This window comes from Gigantopelta aegis, chromosome 11 (assembly GCF_016097555.1).
Source record: "Gigantopelta aegis isolate Gae_Host chromosome 11, Gae_host_genome, whole genome shotgun sequence".
Taxonomy (NCBI): Eukaryota; Metazoa; Mollusca; class Gastropoda; order Neomphalida; family Peltospiridae; genus Gigantopelta; species Gigantopelta aegis.
Genome location: NC_054709.1, coordinates 1,921,867 through 1,937,858, shown reverse-complemented (window position 1 = coordinate 1,937,858; position 15,992 = coordinate 1,921,867). Strand labels below are relative to the sequence as shown.

The 15,992-nt window shown below is 34.9% G+C and overlaps 1 protein-coding gene across 8 annotated transcripts in view; it reads right to left on the bottom strand.

Annotated features, from left to right (window-relative positions):
* Positions 1–15,992, bottom strand: part of LOC121385568 (CLIP-associating protein 1-like) — a 222,876-nt gene that overhangs the window by 145,838 nt on the left and 61,046 nt on the right. For all 8 annotated transcript variants that reach the window (XM_041516292.1, XM_041516291.1, XM_041516296.1 and 5 more), the window contains 4 exons: positions 15,748–15,839; positions 13,751–13,826; positions 11,845–11,942; positions 6,574–6,644 (listed from right to left, as the gene is read on the bottom strand). In XM_041516292.1, the coding sequence (XP_041372226.1) occupies positions 6,574–6,644; positions 11,845–11,942; positions 13,751–13,826; positions 15,748–15,839 (337 nt within the window). The remainder of the gene's footprint in view (positions 1–6,573; positions 6,645–11,844; positions 11,943–13,750; positions 13,827–15,747; positions 15,840–15,992) is intronic.

Genomic DNA, 15,992 nt, shown 5'->3' with positions numbered 1-15,992 from the left:
GTTTGGACAATTGAATATTTTCAAGTGCTTTAGTCATCACCTTAATAAAAATACACATGTATTAATAACATGTACTGCTACCGACCATGGTGTGTAGTGGTTAAGCCATCAAACATAAGGCTGGTAGGTACTGAGTTCGCATTTTGATAGTGGCTGCCACTCATGCAAAGCAAGATTAATGGGTAGGTGTAAAAAGGTTTGTTTTATTTAACGACACCAGTAGAGCACATTGATTATTAATCATCCTCTATTGGATGTCAAACATTTGGTTATTGTGGCATATATTCTTAGAGAGGAAACCCGCTACATTTTTCCATTAGTAGCAAGGGATCTTTTATATGCACCATTCCACAGACAGAATAGCACATACCACGACCTTTGATATACAAGTTGTGTGGAAATGGCTGGAACAAAAAATAGCCCAATGGGCCCACTGACAGGGATCAATCCCAAACTGACAGCACATCAAGCGAGTGCTTTACCACTGGGCTACATCCCGCCCACGGGCATGACTTCTCTCTAACTAACCACAAACCCACTGTCCTGGACAAACAGCTGAGGTGTGTGTGTGCCCAGGACAACATGCTTACACCATAACTGGACATAAGCACAAAGATATTATAAATGAACTGAAATGAAATATGTCCTACAGACATTGTAACATTTACCTAGATACACCAGTCACAATATTTATGACTAACTCCAAAAGGTATATCATCCATGACAGTAATAGGGCAAACCATTGAGCCTGTAAAACATTTTATTGCTCTCTGTCGAATGTTGGTCAAGAACCACGTATTTTGTATGCTACATCAAATTTTGTACGTAGAGAAATATGTTCATAACACAAGCCAGTGTTTCATGGTATTCGTTTTAACTGCCGGTATTAGTAATTGTAAGGTTATGCTGAGAAATGTAAATACATTTGTAACAATTGCTTTTCAAGTTCCTGTCCGCAAGATGGATTTATTTACTGTGTTAATGAAAGTAAACATTAATGGATGGATGGATGGATGGATGGACGGACGGACGGATGGACGGACGGATGGATAGATTGATGAACAAACAGATGGATGAATGGATGGACGAATTATGAATAGAATGATAGATGGCTAGCACGATGGATAGATGGATAGATGGATGCATGAATGGCTGGAGAGATGGACAGATGGACAGACAGACAGATGGGTGAACGAGCTAGGTAAGCAGACACAAAGATGCTCTGATCATGTATTCCAATTTTGTGCAACAGAGAGAGAAAAAAACCCAAAAATGAACGCGAACAAAAAACCACCTTTGTTTACAACTACATTTGTTTATTATAAATGGCTACAATTACCATACCACAAAACAGTTTGTTTCCTCTTCTTCTCCGGTTGGTTTTTTTCTCTCTTTTTTTTTTTTTTTAAATCTGTTTGTTTGACATAGCACTGGACTCATTAACAGGAAGATTGACAAGTTCACAACAATCCCAAGTCAAACACAGCTGACAGCAGTTGTTTATCTAACTCTTAAAACTTTTTTTTTTTTTTTTTTTTTTTTTGAGTGCAAAAACCAGTTGTACATGTAGAACATTGTATTTTTACACTTCCTGTTTATAATGTTTGAAACTCACATTAAAAATAATGGATGTAAAAATTAAGAACATGTTATATGAAAGAGAAGAAAAGTTTAAAGTTTGTTTTGTTTAATGACATCACTAGAGCACATTGATTTATTAATCATCGGCTATTGGATGTCAAAACATCTGGCAAGAAAAAAAAGACTAAATGGAAATATGTGAAGTGATAAAAAGATTTTAAAAAGGCCAAAAACAGAAGTTGCCATAGCAATATCATTAAAAAACCCAAAACAAAACAAAAACGTTTCACTCCACATGTGTAATTTAAGGCAGAAAGAAACATGCCGCAAATAAATATATCAGAAAAGAAAAAAAGAAAGAGAAAAAGAAAGAATAAAAAGAAAGGATTGAGGGGATGGAGGTAGAAGGAATAAAGAATGAAACAGGATGAAAGAAATGAAAAAAACAAAGTGGGAAAAGAAAAGATGAAATTAAATTAAATTAAATTTAAATAAAATTTAAAAATCTAAAACTAAATACTGACGACAAATTTTACTAAGAGAAATAAAAAGAAGAAAAATTATAATTATGGAGAAACATAATTAATTCAAATACTTTGTAGCACTAGCAACATTAAACACTGCAAAGGGGAGGGGGGAGGAAGGGTTGGTGAGGGTTTTTTTAAATTTATCGGGCAGCTCTTTTATCTCGAGCCCTGTTGTAAACAATCCATTACACCGCAAGACACTACAGTTGGGCTGTGTTATTTTATACATATTTGTATAACTTAAACAACTAGATTAGTGACTTTCTAAGAGATCAGTGTTATCAGAGATAAGAAAATACTGTTAGTGTACAACGAATTCCTCAAGGTATTCGTTGATTTATAACTGGATCATGAAGGACATTGGGCCAAAGTCAGCCAGTTATCATTTACACATTTACACACAGGTGTCTTAGACAGCAAATATTATGAAATATGACTACATATTCTTTCATGTTCCTACGATTAATATACTTTATAGAGGGGGGGAAAAAGAAAGAAAGAAATGTTTGTTCAACCCATCACATTGTTTAATAAGTAGATGTTAGGTGTCATATATTGGCAGTTTTTGCCAGAGGGTACGGAGGGTAAAATTATGTATCTTAAAATCTTGGAAATTAATGAAAACATTTTTATGTTTTGATAAGATGGTATTAAGAGAACTGCTGTTTAAAATTTGTCAAAAGTGCACAAAATACAATGTCCAATTTGAAAACATTTCAAACCCAGAACCACCTAGTAGGATCCACCTATGGTCTGGTTTGTTTTTATTACATACCCTCAAATTATTTTCTGACTTAAAGCCTGATTATGCATTGTTATTGTTCAGTTGTGACTCGTGGATTTTAATAATACCCCCAGCACATTTTAAACTATGGGTATTTGGTTTAAAATGATCTTTTAAAAGCTATACAACTCTATATCATAGCTAAATAAGGTAATTTTAAGCATATCATATCAAGTTCAGTCATTGTGAAAATAATGTTATGAACAATAATAATAATAATAATAATAATAATTGCCGATATCTGATTAAAAATCTGACACACGACATCACTAACCATCATATTCCACTCAAATTCCTAATTTCTCAGGCCATCACTATCCACCAGTGTGCTTATTTTCAACAATATACACACTGGAAACACAGATAAACAACACGAGGACAGGTGTTAAAGGTTGGAGTTTGGATAAACTGACAGTCACCAGTAAAACATCACACATCTGCTCTGCTCTATAATACAGTCCAGCTGGAAATATTCCTGTTTTTTAATTTACCGATTTGGAGAGAATGAATGGCATGTACGTGTACTTGTTATACAACCATTTGAAAGAACCGTGTGCAAGATTTTAAGAAATAAAACACACACACACACACACACACACACACACACACACACACACACACACACAAAGACAGAGAGAATGAGAGAGAGAGAGAAATATCCTACATATACTGGAGTATCATTTAAAGACATCCGATTGGCTCTTCTGTGACAATAATTTATATTTCAAAACCAAACTGTCCACTGAAATTAACACTACTGAAATCAATGTTTACCAATAATAACATACAAGTTAACAATGCAAGTATAAACATTATATGTAAGTTGTAGCTGGAAAAACAATCATTAGGATAACAAAAGTTACCTCCCCTGTGTCTGGTACATCATCTTATCACACACAATAGTTATGCAGGTTTACTTAATTATGAACACAAAAACTAATCTACTATCAACAACAGACAGTTTCCTAACCACTGTTTTTTGCTTTGTACACGGGTATTTTTTAATATGGGAAAATATCAACCGAGTCGATGTTAATAGGTATTTGTCGAGGCTCTCCCGAGACAAATACCGATTAACTAGACGAGGTTGATATTTTGCATATTAAAAAATACAAGTAGCAAATTCTATTTATCCTATAACACTTCTCAAATAACATTTTAATTAAATTTTTAGTAAATCACAGTACTAAAGTCACCGCCATCGGTAATATGACATCATCATCATTAGCACAAATTAGTTTGACGTCACGCATTTTAACTAAATTTTTGAAAACATTGTGCTCAGGTACACAGGTCTTGTTGGCTTGTAAGCAAATGACCCATACGCAGCAACACATTACCTAGAGACCTTGTAAATTTGCATGCCATTATTAACCGGGTTTATACACTAAAATTATCACATGGGTTTATGACATGGATATCATGGGTAAGTTATAGAATAAATAATAGTTATAGAATAAATAATACATATAACATATCTTACCATAATTTCACTCAATATATTTTATAAATAGTACTTTTTTTAATTACAATAATTTCTTCGATCACAGATGTACTTCAAAAAAAAAAAAAAATAAAAAAAAAAAAAAAAAAATTCCAGTACTAATTTGAAATTTAAACTTTTCCAGTGTTCATCATGTGCCCAGTTTATTCTTACTGATGGTACACATGTAGCTGCCAACTAACATCATTTAAAAAATGGCTACAGTGTGAGCCATGGGATTCTTGTTGTAACCTCAACCAGGCCTATGAGAATTGAAAATCTGTGTGACCCATTTATCGGTTACACAAAAATAAATCCAGGTAACCCATTTTCTTTTTGCGTAACCTGTTATATCTAAGTAAATGGTGTTCAAAATTTTGTGTGAACAAAACATTGGTTACGCAAAATTAGATTTACGTGAGGAATGTGCGAACAGAACAAATTGGGAATTTTCAGTGCCACTTTCTATATTTGAACCCACAGAACAGCTGGATACTGAACAATGTACATTAAATAAAAATGAACTAATTAAATGGGATAATAGTATCTGCACAAATAAATATTATTAATAAATCACATATTATTACTAATTAAACTGAAGCAGTGTTTTACAGAACAGGGAACAAACATTTTGTTCAGTATGTCGTCACAATTCACTACTCAGGTTTCACATATCGCTACACAATTTTAAAACATTAAACAGTAGTTGCTAATCAATTTGCAGTTGACTAAAAAAATATCGCTAATCAAGATTTTGGGAAACAAAATGTTCCCTGCAAAAGCCACTGAGATTTGGTACAAGGCAATCTAACAGGAACAGAAATATCTAGGGTAACATGAGTTACTGGTTTCTCTTCCAATCCCATGAATGCACCATTTCAGCAAGTAGATGCAAAGAATAGTTAACATCTTCACAAACACACTGATCTGTTGCTAAGTGACTGATTACACACACAATGAAAAACTATTAGGGTAACAAGAGTTACCTCCACTTGTAGCTGGTTTCTCTTCCAATCCCATGATATCCACCATTTGAAACAAGTTAATATCTTTACAACAGGCTTCTGAGAATTACAAATCTGCATGATCCATTTATCAGTTACGCATAAATAAATCCATGTAACCCATTTCATTTTTGTGTAACTCGTTATATATCTATGTAAATGGTGCTCAAAATTTGGGGGCGAACAAAAAATAGGTTACGCAAAATTAGATTTGTGCGAGCAAATGTGCGAATGAAACGACCATGCTCGCAATTTTCAGAGGTCTGCACAAATACAATGATCTGATGTATAAGCCAGATTAGACACATAATGGGGAAAAAACTTAATTATTTAGGGGAAGAAAAGTTATGTTCACTGTAGCTTGTAACTGTTCAAATCACCTGTATTCCTCTGAGAGAGCAGAGATGAAGCTAAGTTAATATCTTCACAAACACTGTTCTGGTGCTTCGCCAAAGATTACACACAAAAGAAAAACATAAATTATTTAATATAACAAGAATTACCTCCCCTGTAGATTTTAACTCTTCAAATCACCTGTATTCAACATTTCAGAAAGCAGATATATATATATATATATATATATATATATATATATATGAAGAGTTTAGGTGCAAAACTCGATATATATCAAGTTTTGATAAAAAAAAAACCTGGATTTACCCAATACAATTTCATAAGGCTCAATCGCATTTTGCGGCAAATTAGCGGGCCTACTATTAGCCCTTACTGACATACAATAATGGCTTTAACTAAAAAAAGAAGAAAGAAAATGGTTTATATCGTGTTTTGCGCCTGAACTCTTCATATATATATATATATATATATAGTGAAACCTTTCAAGACCGGGGCATGTTTTACGAAGTTATTTCAGTGCTAAGACAGTCTCAAGTCCATTAGATAGTTATGCACTTAAGATGATCTTAGTGCTACGGTCACTTCGTAAAACGGTGCACAGGACTGTAAATCTGAATAAGTTGTTAACATTAATCACGGAAAAAAGTCCATCACAAAAACGGTTCCCAACATTCTCAGTTCCTTAATGAGAGTTTGATTTACATGCTTGGAGAGCTTGTTATCCCTGTTGAGTAATTTTAGTAATGTGCCCATGTCAAAATACATCCAAGGATGGGGTAGTAGTGGGTGTGGCGGGTTAGTTACTAACTAGATGACGTTTACATGTTCTTCTGTACTTACGTAAATCAGCCGTGGGAAGCATGTTTCCTGACTGTCTCTGTTCTTCGAACCTAGCATTTATAGCTTTCATTCTGAAAAAATTAAACAAAAACAGTTCAGATAAAAAAAAACTACAGTTAAAAGAATCATAACATCACAAGGTAAGCTGCCCGGGACGACTTAACAAAGAGAGTTAATTACTGCTTAGGTCATACTCATCAAGTCCTGCAGGCCACATCTGTGTTAAAGCAGTGTATCCAGAGTGATTCTGCAATGTTCAATTTTGATTCATCAAGATTAACAATCTTTTGTAGTACAGTTGATAAACAAGACACACTTTAATGTTTGCTGCACTTCACACGAGGTTGCACTTCACACGAGGTTGCACTTCACATTGAGCTACATGTTTACACCCTCATATGCAGGGGACAGGCGTAACCTGGTGGTAACCTGTGTGTGGTTGGTCTAGGATCGATCTCCGCCGGCGGGCCCATTGGGCAATTTTATCGTTCCAGCCAGTGCACCATGACTGGTATATCAAAGGCCATGGTATGTGCTGTTCTGTTTGTGGCATAGTGCATATAAAAGATCCCTATGCTGCTAATGTTAAAATGTAGATTTTGTCTTAAAACTGTCTATATTACCAAATGTTTGACATCTAACAGCCAATAATAATTAATAAACCTATGTGCTCTAGTGGTGTCATTAAACATTAGAATGAATGTTTAATGACACCCCAGCACAAGAATACACATCGGCTATTGGGTGACATAAAAGGTTGTTGTTAAACAAGTCGAACTATACCTTTAACTTTTTAACCAATGACTCTATACACCCCTCTTCTCTCTCTTTTTAACACTTCCCATTAAACCAAACATTATCAGTACAAACAGAACGACGGTGTCAAACCAACCTGGTAAAGACTCACTGAGGTAGAGACAGGCCAAACGTTGTTTTAAAAACTCACTTCAATGTAAACTCCCTTTAAACAGTACAGGTCTTCTTGACATAGCACATCTACGATTTCCTTTACACTACAGAATCAATTTATTTTCCACAGTGTATCAAAACAATAGTATTTGTTCTCTCAAGGCTATCAAAAAACTGAAGTATGTTTTTTTTTCTTCTGTTCCTAACAGTTAAAACTACCTAAGAAAAGAAGAAAAAATCTTTATGCGTAGGTTTTCTTTTAAAATAAATATATATACAGCTGCTCTGATTTATTTGTAAGCAGGATACTGTACTTTAAAGACAGGTGTTTGTTAAATAAGGAGTCCTTTAAACATGTGTGTAAAAACTATCCATGGAAAAATCTTATTAAAAGGTTAGTTTGTAAACAAACTTCTTACATACTTGCAAGTTTTTTGGGGGGTTTATAAGCAGAATACTGGACCGATATTCACAAACCAACATGTTTACAGTGTTTAGTAAACAGCTCTTCAGTGGTAGACTCACGTTTACGTGCAAAACTAGGCTTACAATGTTTAGTGAAATGTGTCCTGTTCTTTTAAGAAAGGTGTTTGTTATACAAGGTGTTCTTTGTAAATACAATCCACGAAAACCAATCTTACAAGTACCTGTTTATGTAGGTTACTTCATTAAAAAAAAACCTTACATACAAGTTCGTTATTTATCTCTTAAAGTTTGTTTTGTTTAACGACACCACTAGAGCACATTGATTTATTAATCATTATGCTATCGGTTGTCAAACATTTGGTAACTCTAACATATAGTCTTAGAGAGGAAATTTGTTACATTTATCCATTAGTATCAAGGGACGCACAAACGACAGCCTTTGATATACCATTTATTGTAAGCAGAACATGGAAGGAAATGTTTTATTTAACGACACACTCAACACATTTTATTTACGGTTATATGGCGTAGGAAATATGGTTAAAGACCACTCAGATATTGAGAGAGTAAACACACTGTCGCCACTACATGGGCTACTCTTTTTGATTAGCAGCAAGAGATCTTTTATATGCACCATCCCACTGACAGGATAACATATACCACAGCCTTTGCTATACCAGTTGAGGTGCCCTGGCTGGAGCGAGAAATAGCCCAATGGGCCTTCCGACAGGGATTGATCCCACAACAAACGTGCATCAAGCTAACGGTTTACCACTGGGTTAGGTCCCGCTCCTTGTAAGCAGAACAGTGCCCTTTACAATAGGAAGCTGTCGGTTTAACAGGGGGCAGCATTTAGCTCAGTCGGTTCAGAGCTCACTTGTGGTGCTTGTGTCGCAGGATGTGCTATCCTGTCTGTGGGAAAGTGTATATGAAAGATCCCTTGCTGCATTAGGAAAAACGTAGCGGGTTTCCTCTGATGACTGGCATTCAATAGCCGATGATTAATTAATCAATGTGCTCTAATGGTGTTGTTGAACAAAACACAAACTTTAACTGTTATATAACTGGTACGACTGTAACTGACAAACACCCAGCCTTGACGAATATGGAGGCTGGGGATGACAAATTTAACATGCCTAAACAAACACTCGTGCCAGAGATTACGACACTGTTTATCCTCGACTTACGAATAACCCAAGCAACGTATCCCACAAATCAAGTCAATAAATATCTGCCATCTGTCGTGTGTACCTGGCTTTCCAATCAGTCGCCAGGTAACTCAACGAGTAGACCAGGTAAATTACAGGTAACCTCAACTAATGTGTGGCTAACAGTGCCAGTTTGTTTTATGGGATCAAAAAAAGAAACCCGAAAAATTATAAGACATATAAAGACTTTCTTTTTAAAATGAAACACTTAAAGTTAAAAAGGTTTGTTTGGTTTAAAGCACATTGATTTATTAATCATTGGCTATTGGATGTCAAACATTTAGTAATTCTGAAATAATAATAGAGAGGAAACCTGCTAAATTTTTCCATTAGCAGCATGGGATCTTTTATATACACCATCCCACAGACAGGACAGCACATACCACGACCTTTGATATGGGTCCACTGATGGGGATCAATCCTAGACCGACCGCGTATCTATCAAGTGCTTTACCACTGGGTCCTGTTGGTAGAGTGCTCTCCAGAGATGTAACACGAAATGAACAGATGTCCCAGGAGAGCGTACTTGATTCTTAATATTACATTACGAGGGTAGGATTTAGCTCAGTCAGTCGAGTGCTCGCTTGAGGTGCTTGCGTCGCAGGATCAAACCACCTCGGTGGATCTATTCAACTGACTGGGGGTTTTTTTCTAGTTCCAACCAGTGCAACACAACTGGTCAAAGGCTGTGGTATGTGTTTTCCTTTGTGCTACATACATGGAGACACAACAAGAATATTCAGAGTACCTTAACTCCTTTAAATAATTCTATTGATACACAAGTACTTTGACTGACCACTAGACAAAGTGCGAGGAAACTAATGGTAATTAAAGGTAGGAGAGTAATTTACTGTACTTGTTAACAATGAGCTTCGGACTTTAGTAGTGTTGGGTATATAGAGGTTATTACCAGTGTGTTTCGGTATAGTCAATATCATACATTAGAAATAAATATTGTATAATGCGAGCCTTTGGAGAGTGTAATACATTATTTTTTATTCCTAATATATTGACGATACCAAAACACGACGGTAATAATCTCTTTATCATATAATCTCAAGATTAATATGTTTTTGTAATCTGTATACATAACTTTAATTCCAATCAGCCATTACTCCATACGCAAGAATATGTGATGAGATGTCTTTTTGAATGAAAATGATATTTTAGATATCTTTACATGAAAATAAACTAGTACTTAATGTTTTTTTGTTTTCTGAACCCTGGACAGCTTTCCGTGTCAAGTTGCTATTGAAATGTTTTTGTTTGATGACTATGAATGCATAAATCAATTATGGCGTGTCACCGTAGAGCATTTGCTCAAATGTCAACAAACGTAGCGCCGTGACCTTGATTAATTTACATCTAATTTGCAGTTATGAAATTCTGAAAATATGTGATCTGAAAAATAATACATATCATATAATGTCATTTATTAGCTGACTTTTGAAGTCTAGAAATACTTTCCAAAAGATAGTTGTTTATACACAGAGGCAACAAACTGGTTAATTTAATCCTGATCGAACACTCCCGATAAATTTTGATCAGACCCTTAAAGTCTTTCACAGCTTAAGTAACAGTAATTTATGCACAGTATAAATAAAACACCTCATCATGCAATGCTATGTACTTTTTTGTTCTTGAATGCAAAATAAATAAAAAATTACTTGTTTTATTGTCATTTCAATGGTAAAAATGTGTTCTTTCCAACCGTCTGCCATCTTTGTTTGACAGTACCAGTTTTTCATACAGCAAATTTAAGATACAAAACAGTGTTTTTTCCTCAAAAAAGTATTATATTTCTAATATTATTGTTTTGTTGGGAGGGTGCATTAAACTATAAAGTAATGCCATAAATAAATTAAGCTCATTATAAACATTGCTGACTAAAAAAACATAACATGAATTTCACGACAATAACTACTCCTACAACTGTCACATGACCATTCCATATGACTAAATCTTTTGTTTCTGTGTGGGGTACACAGGGATTAAACATGCCTTAATGAGTTTACTGTTTGCTGTCCAGGGAATAATTTTATTACCTGTGTGCAGTGATATGCTATTACACCGTGCATTGTTTATTTTCCTGTTATCATTTATCGGTGCTAAAAAAAAATGTGCACAGTATGCAAGACATTAACAATGCGATTATGATTACTGTCTTTAATAATTAAAGGGAAAAGAAAAAAAAAATCTGTATGTTTACAGTATTATTGAAATTAATCCAAGGTACAACTGGAAAAAAGATGACTTCAGCTTATACACGAGGCCGATGATTTTTTACTTGATATTTAGAGTCAAACTAAGAGGTCAGCTTATCCAAGGAGTCAGCTAATACACAGCAATATACTTTGATTACACTGGGTATGTTAGCTAATATATGATAATTATATGATATTCAACAAGCTTCCATTTCGTATCATGTTTTTGTCCCAAGTGAAATAATTTTCAGCTGTCACAAGATTTAGTGAGTGACAATGCAAATTATTTCATGAAGGACATAATCATGATATGAATTGGTAGAGTTTAATATCCTATTTATTACGCATAATAGATCTTAATTTATATTACTCAACTCATTTGGTTGACTTTCCTGTAAGGTTGCAGTGTGCCAATTGATGATGCCACAAGGTGTTACGTCCCACTTGGCGTTCTAGTGGAACGTATCACTTTGCTATGTACCAAGATATTTGTTAACCATATGGGTAATAAAACAAAGTGTTACCTAGCACTTGACAAGTTTCTCTTCCCGAGATCCTGAGGTAATCTGTCTCCGACATGCCGATACATTTCCGCCAGAGTGTCCAAAGCAGCTTCCCGGACCTACAACAAACACGTCACTTTTGTAGGCCAATAAACACAACACACAGACCTCCAAACAGAATAACAGTTTCTGGCACTCGCCCATATGTTCATGATTCTTCCGACATGAGTCACACGAAAATTAATCTTTGGAGGGGGTATTTTCTGGAGACGAATATAAAAAAAAACATCTACAAAAAGACGAGTGCCATAAATATTTCTAGTTCAGTTTAATAATTTTAATTTAATTATTATAAAATTCATTGCATTTTATTTGTACTGTGACGTTACGACCCTTCTCTTGGCCAATATATATTACGTCACTAGAAGAAATTAATGCAGTGTTACATATTACGTGATATCATGTACTACCTTTGATTATGGAATGACTTAATGAACAGGTAGAAACGGTCGTCTACCTCTAAAACGATGAGTCCAATTAACCAATGAAAAGGGCGCAATACCATCTAGGGAACATGTGCTGGATGGGGTTTTTTCTAGCACGGCTTTCTGGCAACGGGTTGATTGAGCCAGAATGTAATTTTTTTTTTTTTTTTTTTTTTTTTTTTTTTAAAATGTAAAATATAGCCTGCTGTTACTTTTTGAAAATAACAGGTCAAAAGAAATTTGTGTACAAAGAAAAAAATATGGCCTGCTGAAAATAACAGCAGCATGGGTTAGGGTGATAATGTGTGAAAACGTAGGACCTCCGAGATGTATTTTAGAGCATTACCATTTCACCTGCTAGGTAGGTAAAAATACAAGAATTGTTTTCATTTTTTGCAGGCTGTTATTTCGAGCCATGACACATGCCGTTCTATCATAAATCGTTAAATAGAAACTTAAAGGAACGATTAAGCAAAGCTTTTGGACTGGTATGCATATTCAACGATATTTTAATTTAATGCACATTATTGTTTAACCTTCATGCCTGCCAGTCTACACACCGTACACTGTATACAGTGCATTCCCCAATTCATATTTCCCGCCGTTTTGCACCAACACACTGTACACTGTATACAGTGCATATCACAATTCATATTTCCCGCCATTTTGCACACAATACATTCCCCAATTCATATTTCCCGCCGTTTTGCACACGGCACTCACCAGAAACAGAAATTTAACACAGATAGCAGATTACTTGAAAGCATACTAGCTTTTGTTTTTTTAAATTTTTAAAAGTAAAACCGATAATTAAATATAACATGTTTTATTTTGACATTGGTTATAATTAATTTGCCAGATAGCTACAAAAGCAACATACACTGTACCTCACCAGCCCGTTCTACAAATTTGTGATAATTCAGAATATTGCGGCTGATTACGAATAGAAATAGGTCAAAGTGTTCCGAAATGATCGGAATATTCCGATAAGATAGTGTCAATTTCGCTTACATACATCTAATAAAAAGTTGATACATGTTATATTAAGGAAGAGACCACTGTTTTCTTTTTCTGAGCACTCACTCAGGGTTTGGAGTCGGTATCTGGATTAAAAATCTCATGCCTCGACTGGGATCTGAACCCAGTAACTACCAGCCTGTAGATCGATGGCCTACCACGACGCCACCGAGGCCGGTAGAGTACATGTAATGATGAAAGAAAGGAAATATTTTATTTAACACAACTCAACACATTTTATGTACGGTTATATGGCGTCAGACATTTTGTGAAGGACCACACATTGAGAGAGGAAACCCGCTGTCGCCACTTCATGGGCTACTCTTTTCGATTAGCAGCAAGGGATCTTTTATATATGCACCATCCCACAGACAGAATACATGTACATTGTAGTGAAGTATGCATATTAAGAAAAGTAAAGTTACCTGAGGTGTCGAGTCATCCAGCAAATTACATATATTGGGTGTAAGTTTATGGAGGCTTAAACACCGGGCACCATATCTGAAAAAACAAACCACACACAAAAACATATAGTTAAGTTTATTTTGTTCAACGACACCACTAGCGCACATTGATTTATTAATCATCGGCTACTGAATGTCAAACATTTGGAAATTTTGACACATATATGTAGCCTTATACATGACCAGCGGTGCAGAAATGGAACATATTTCACTAGCCCACAGGACCAGAACCAACTAAAATTTACCAACTCGCAACAATTTCTACTAGTCCGCCAGTTTATAGTATAATATATTATTAATAATATTATAATATACAGTGTCTTCACTTCAAATGATATTTATATATATCAATATATTGAGAAAACATTAAGAATGCTGATAAGTGATCAACATCACATGGCAAACAAAATCAAAAAGACGGATCGCCCGTTGGACTGGTAGTTATATTTTTAACTCGTCCGTCAGAATTTTTACTCACATTTGGTGAGTACTTTCTGCACATGACGACATTTTAATGTTTCAGTCTGTACAATATACATACAAACAAAAAAGAGGTCACTATTAAAGAGAAACGCATATGAACTGCGTCACTTTTCAAGGGAGTTAACTCTTGGATCTTATTTCTGTGCTGCCCAAGGCAAAAGCAATTTTAATGCAGACTTTTCTATAACGTTTATAAAATAGAAATAGCCGTCAATGGAAATAAAAAAATACATAATGTAAAACATCTTTTGGTCTGGTTTTAACTTTACCTTATTATACAGTTTATCTTTAACATTGGTAGAGAATTCATCCTGTACCAATATAACAAAATGTTTTCTGGGTTCCAAACAAATTTTATTATCCATAATTCTTCTTTTGTTTTCTTTCTTTTTTCCTTCTGCTTTCTAGATAATTACTTTACTAGTAATCAAACTTGTAGATAGCCTATCTTGTAACCCATGTAAGCAATCTTTAGAGTTGGGTATTTTTTTGTCTTTTAAACTGGTGACCTCACTCATTAAAATCGTGATCTCACCAAATGAATTCAATCATTAATAGAGATTTCATCTGGCAACATGTCCAATTAACAGTCACTTAACTGTAATAGTGACTCACTTGGTGACCTCACCAGTTAACAGTCATCTAACTGTAATAGTGACCTCACCAGTTAACAGTGACCTAACTGTAATAGTGACCTCACCAGTTAACAGTGACCTAACTAATAGTGACCTCACCAGCTAACAGTGACCAAACTAATAGTGACCTCACCAGTTAACAGTGACCTAACTGTAATAGTGATCTCACCAGTTAACAGTGACCTAACTAATAGTGACCTCACCAGTTAACAGTGACCTAACTGTAATAGTGACCTCATGTGGTGACCTCACCAGTTAACAGTCACTTAACTGTAATAGTGACCTTACTTGGTGACCTCACCAGTTAACAGTCATGTAAGTAATAGTCACCTCACTTGGGAGACCTCATTAATATTGACCTCATTCGTTAATATTGACCTCACTCGTTAATACTAACCTCACTCTTTAACACTGACCTCACCTGGTGACCTCACTCGTTAATACTGACCTCAACTGGTAACCTCACTTGTTAATATTGGCATCATCCGGTGACCTCACTCGTTAATATTGACCTCACTTGTTAATATTGGCATCATCTGGTGACCTCATTCATTAATATTGACCTCACTTTTTAATATTGACCTCATCTGGTGACCTCTCTCGTTAATATTAACCTTATTCATTAATATTGACCTCAACTGGTGACCTCTCGTTAATACTGACCTCATTTGTTAATATTGATCTCAACTGGTGACCTCACTTGTTAATATTGACCTCACTTGTTAATAGTGACCTTAACTGGTGAGCTCACTCGTTAATACTGACCTCACTCATTAATAATGACCTCATTCATTAATATTGACCTCACCTTGTGACCTCACTCATTAATATTGACCTCACCTATTGATGGTATTTTGAAGACATACAAGAATGCCTTCTCGAACACGCCACTGCTTGTGGGAAAATGCCATGGTCATTCTATCAAAGACATACTGCAAAAGACATTTTCAAACTCACGTACACATTATGTAACATTAAATTAATACATACTAATACAATAATGTATACATTTTTATATTTTTTTACATATTAATACGATAGTTGTCTACATATTACTACAATATCTTTTACATTATACAAATTCT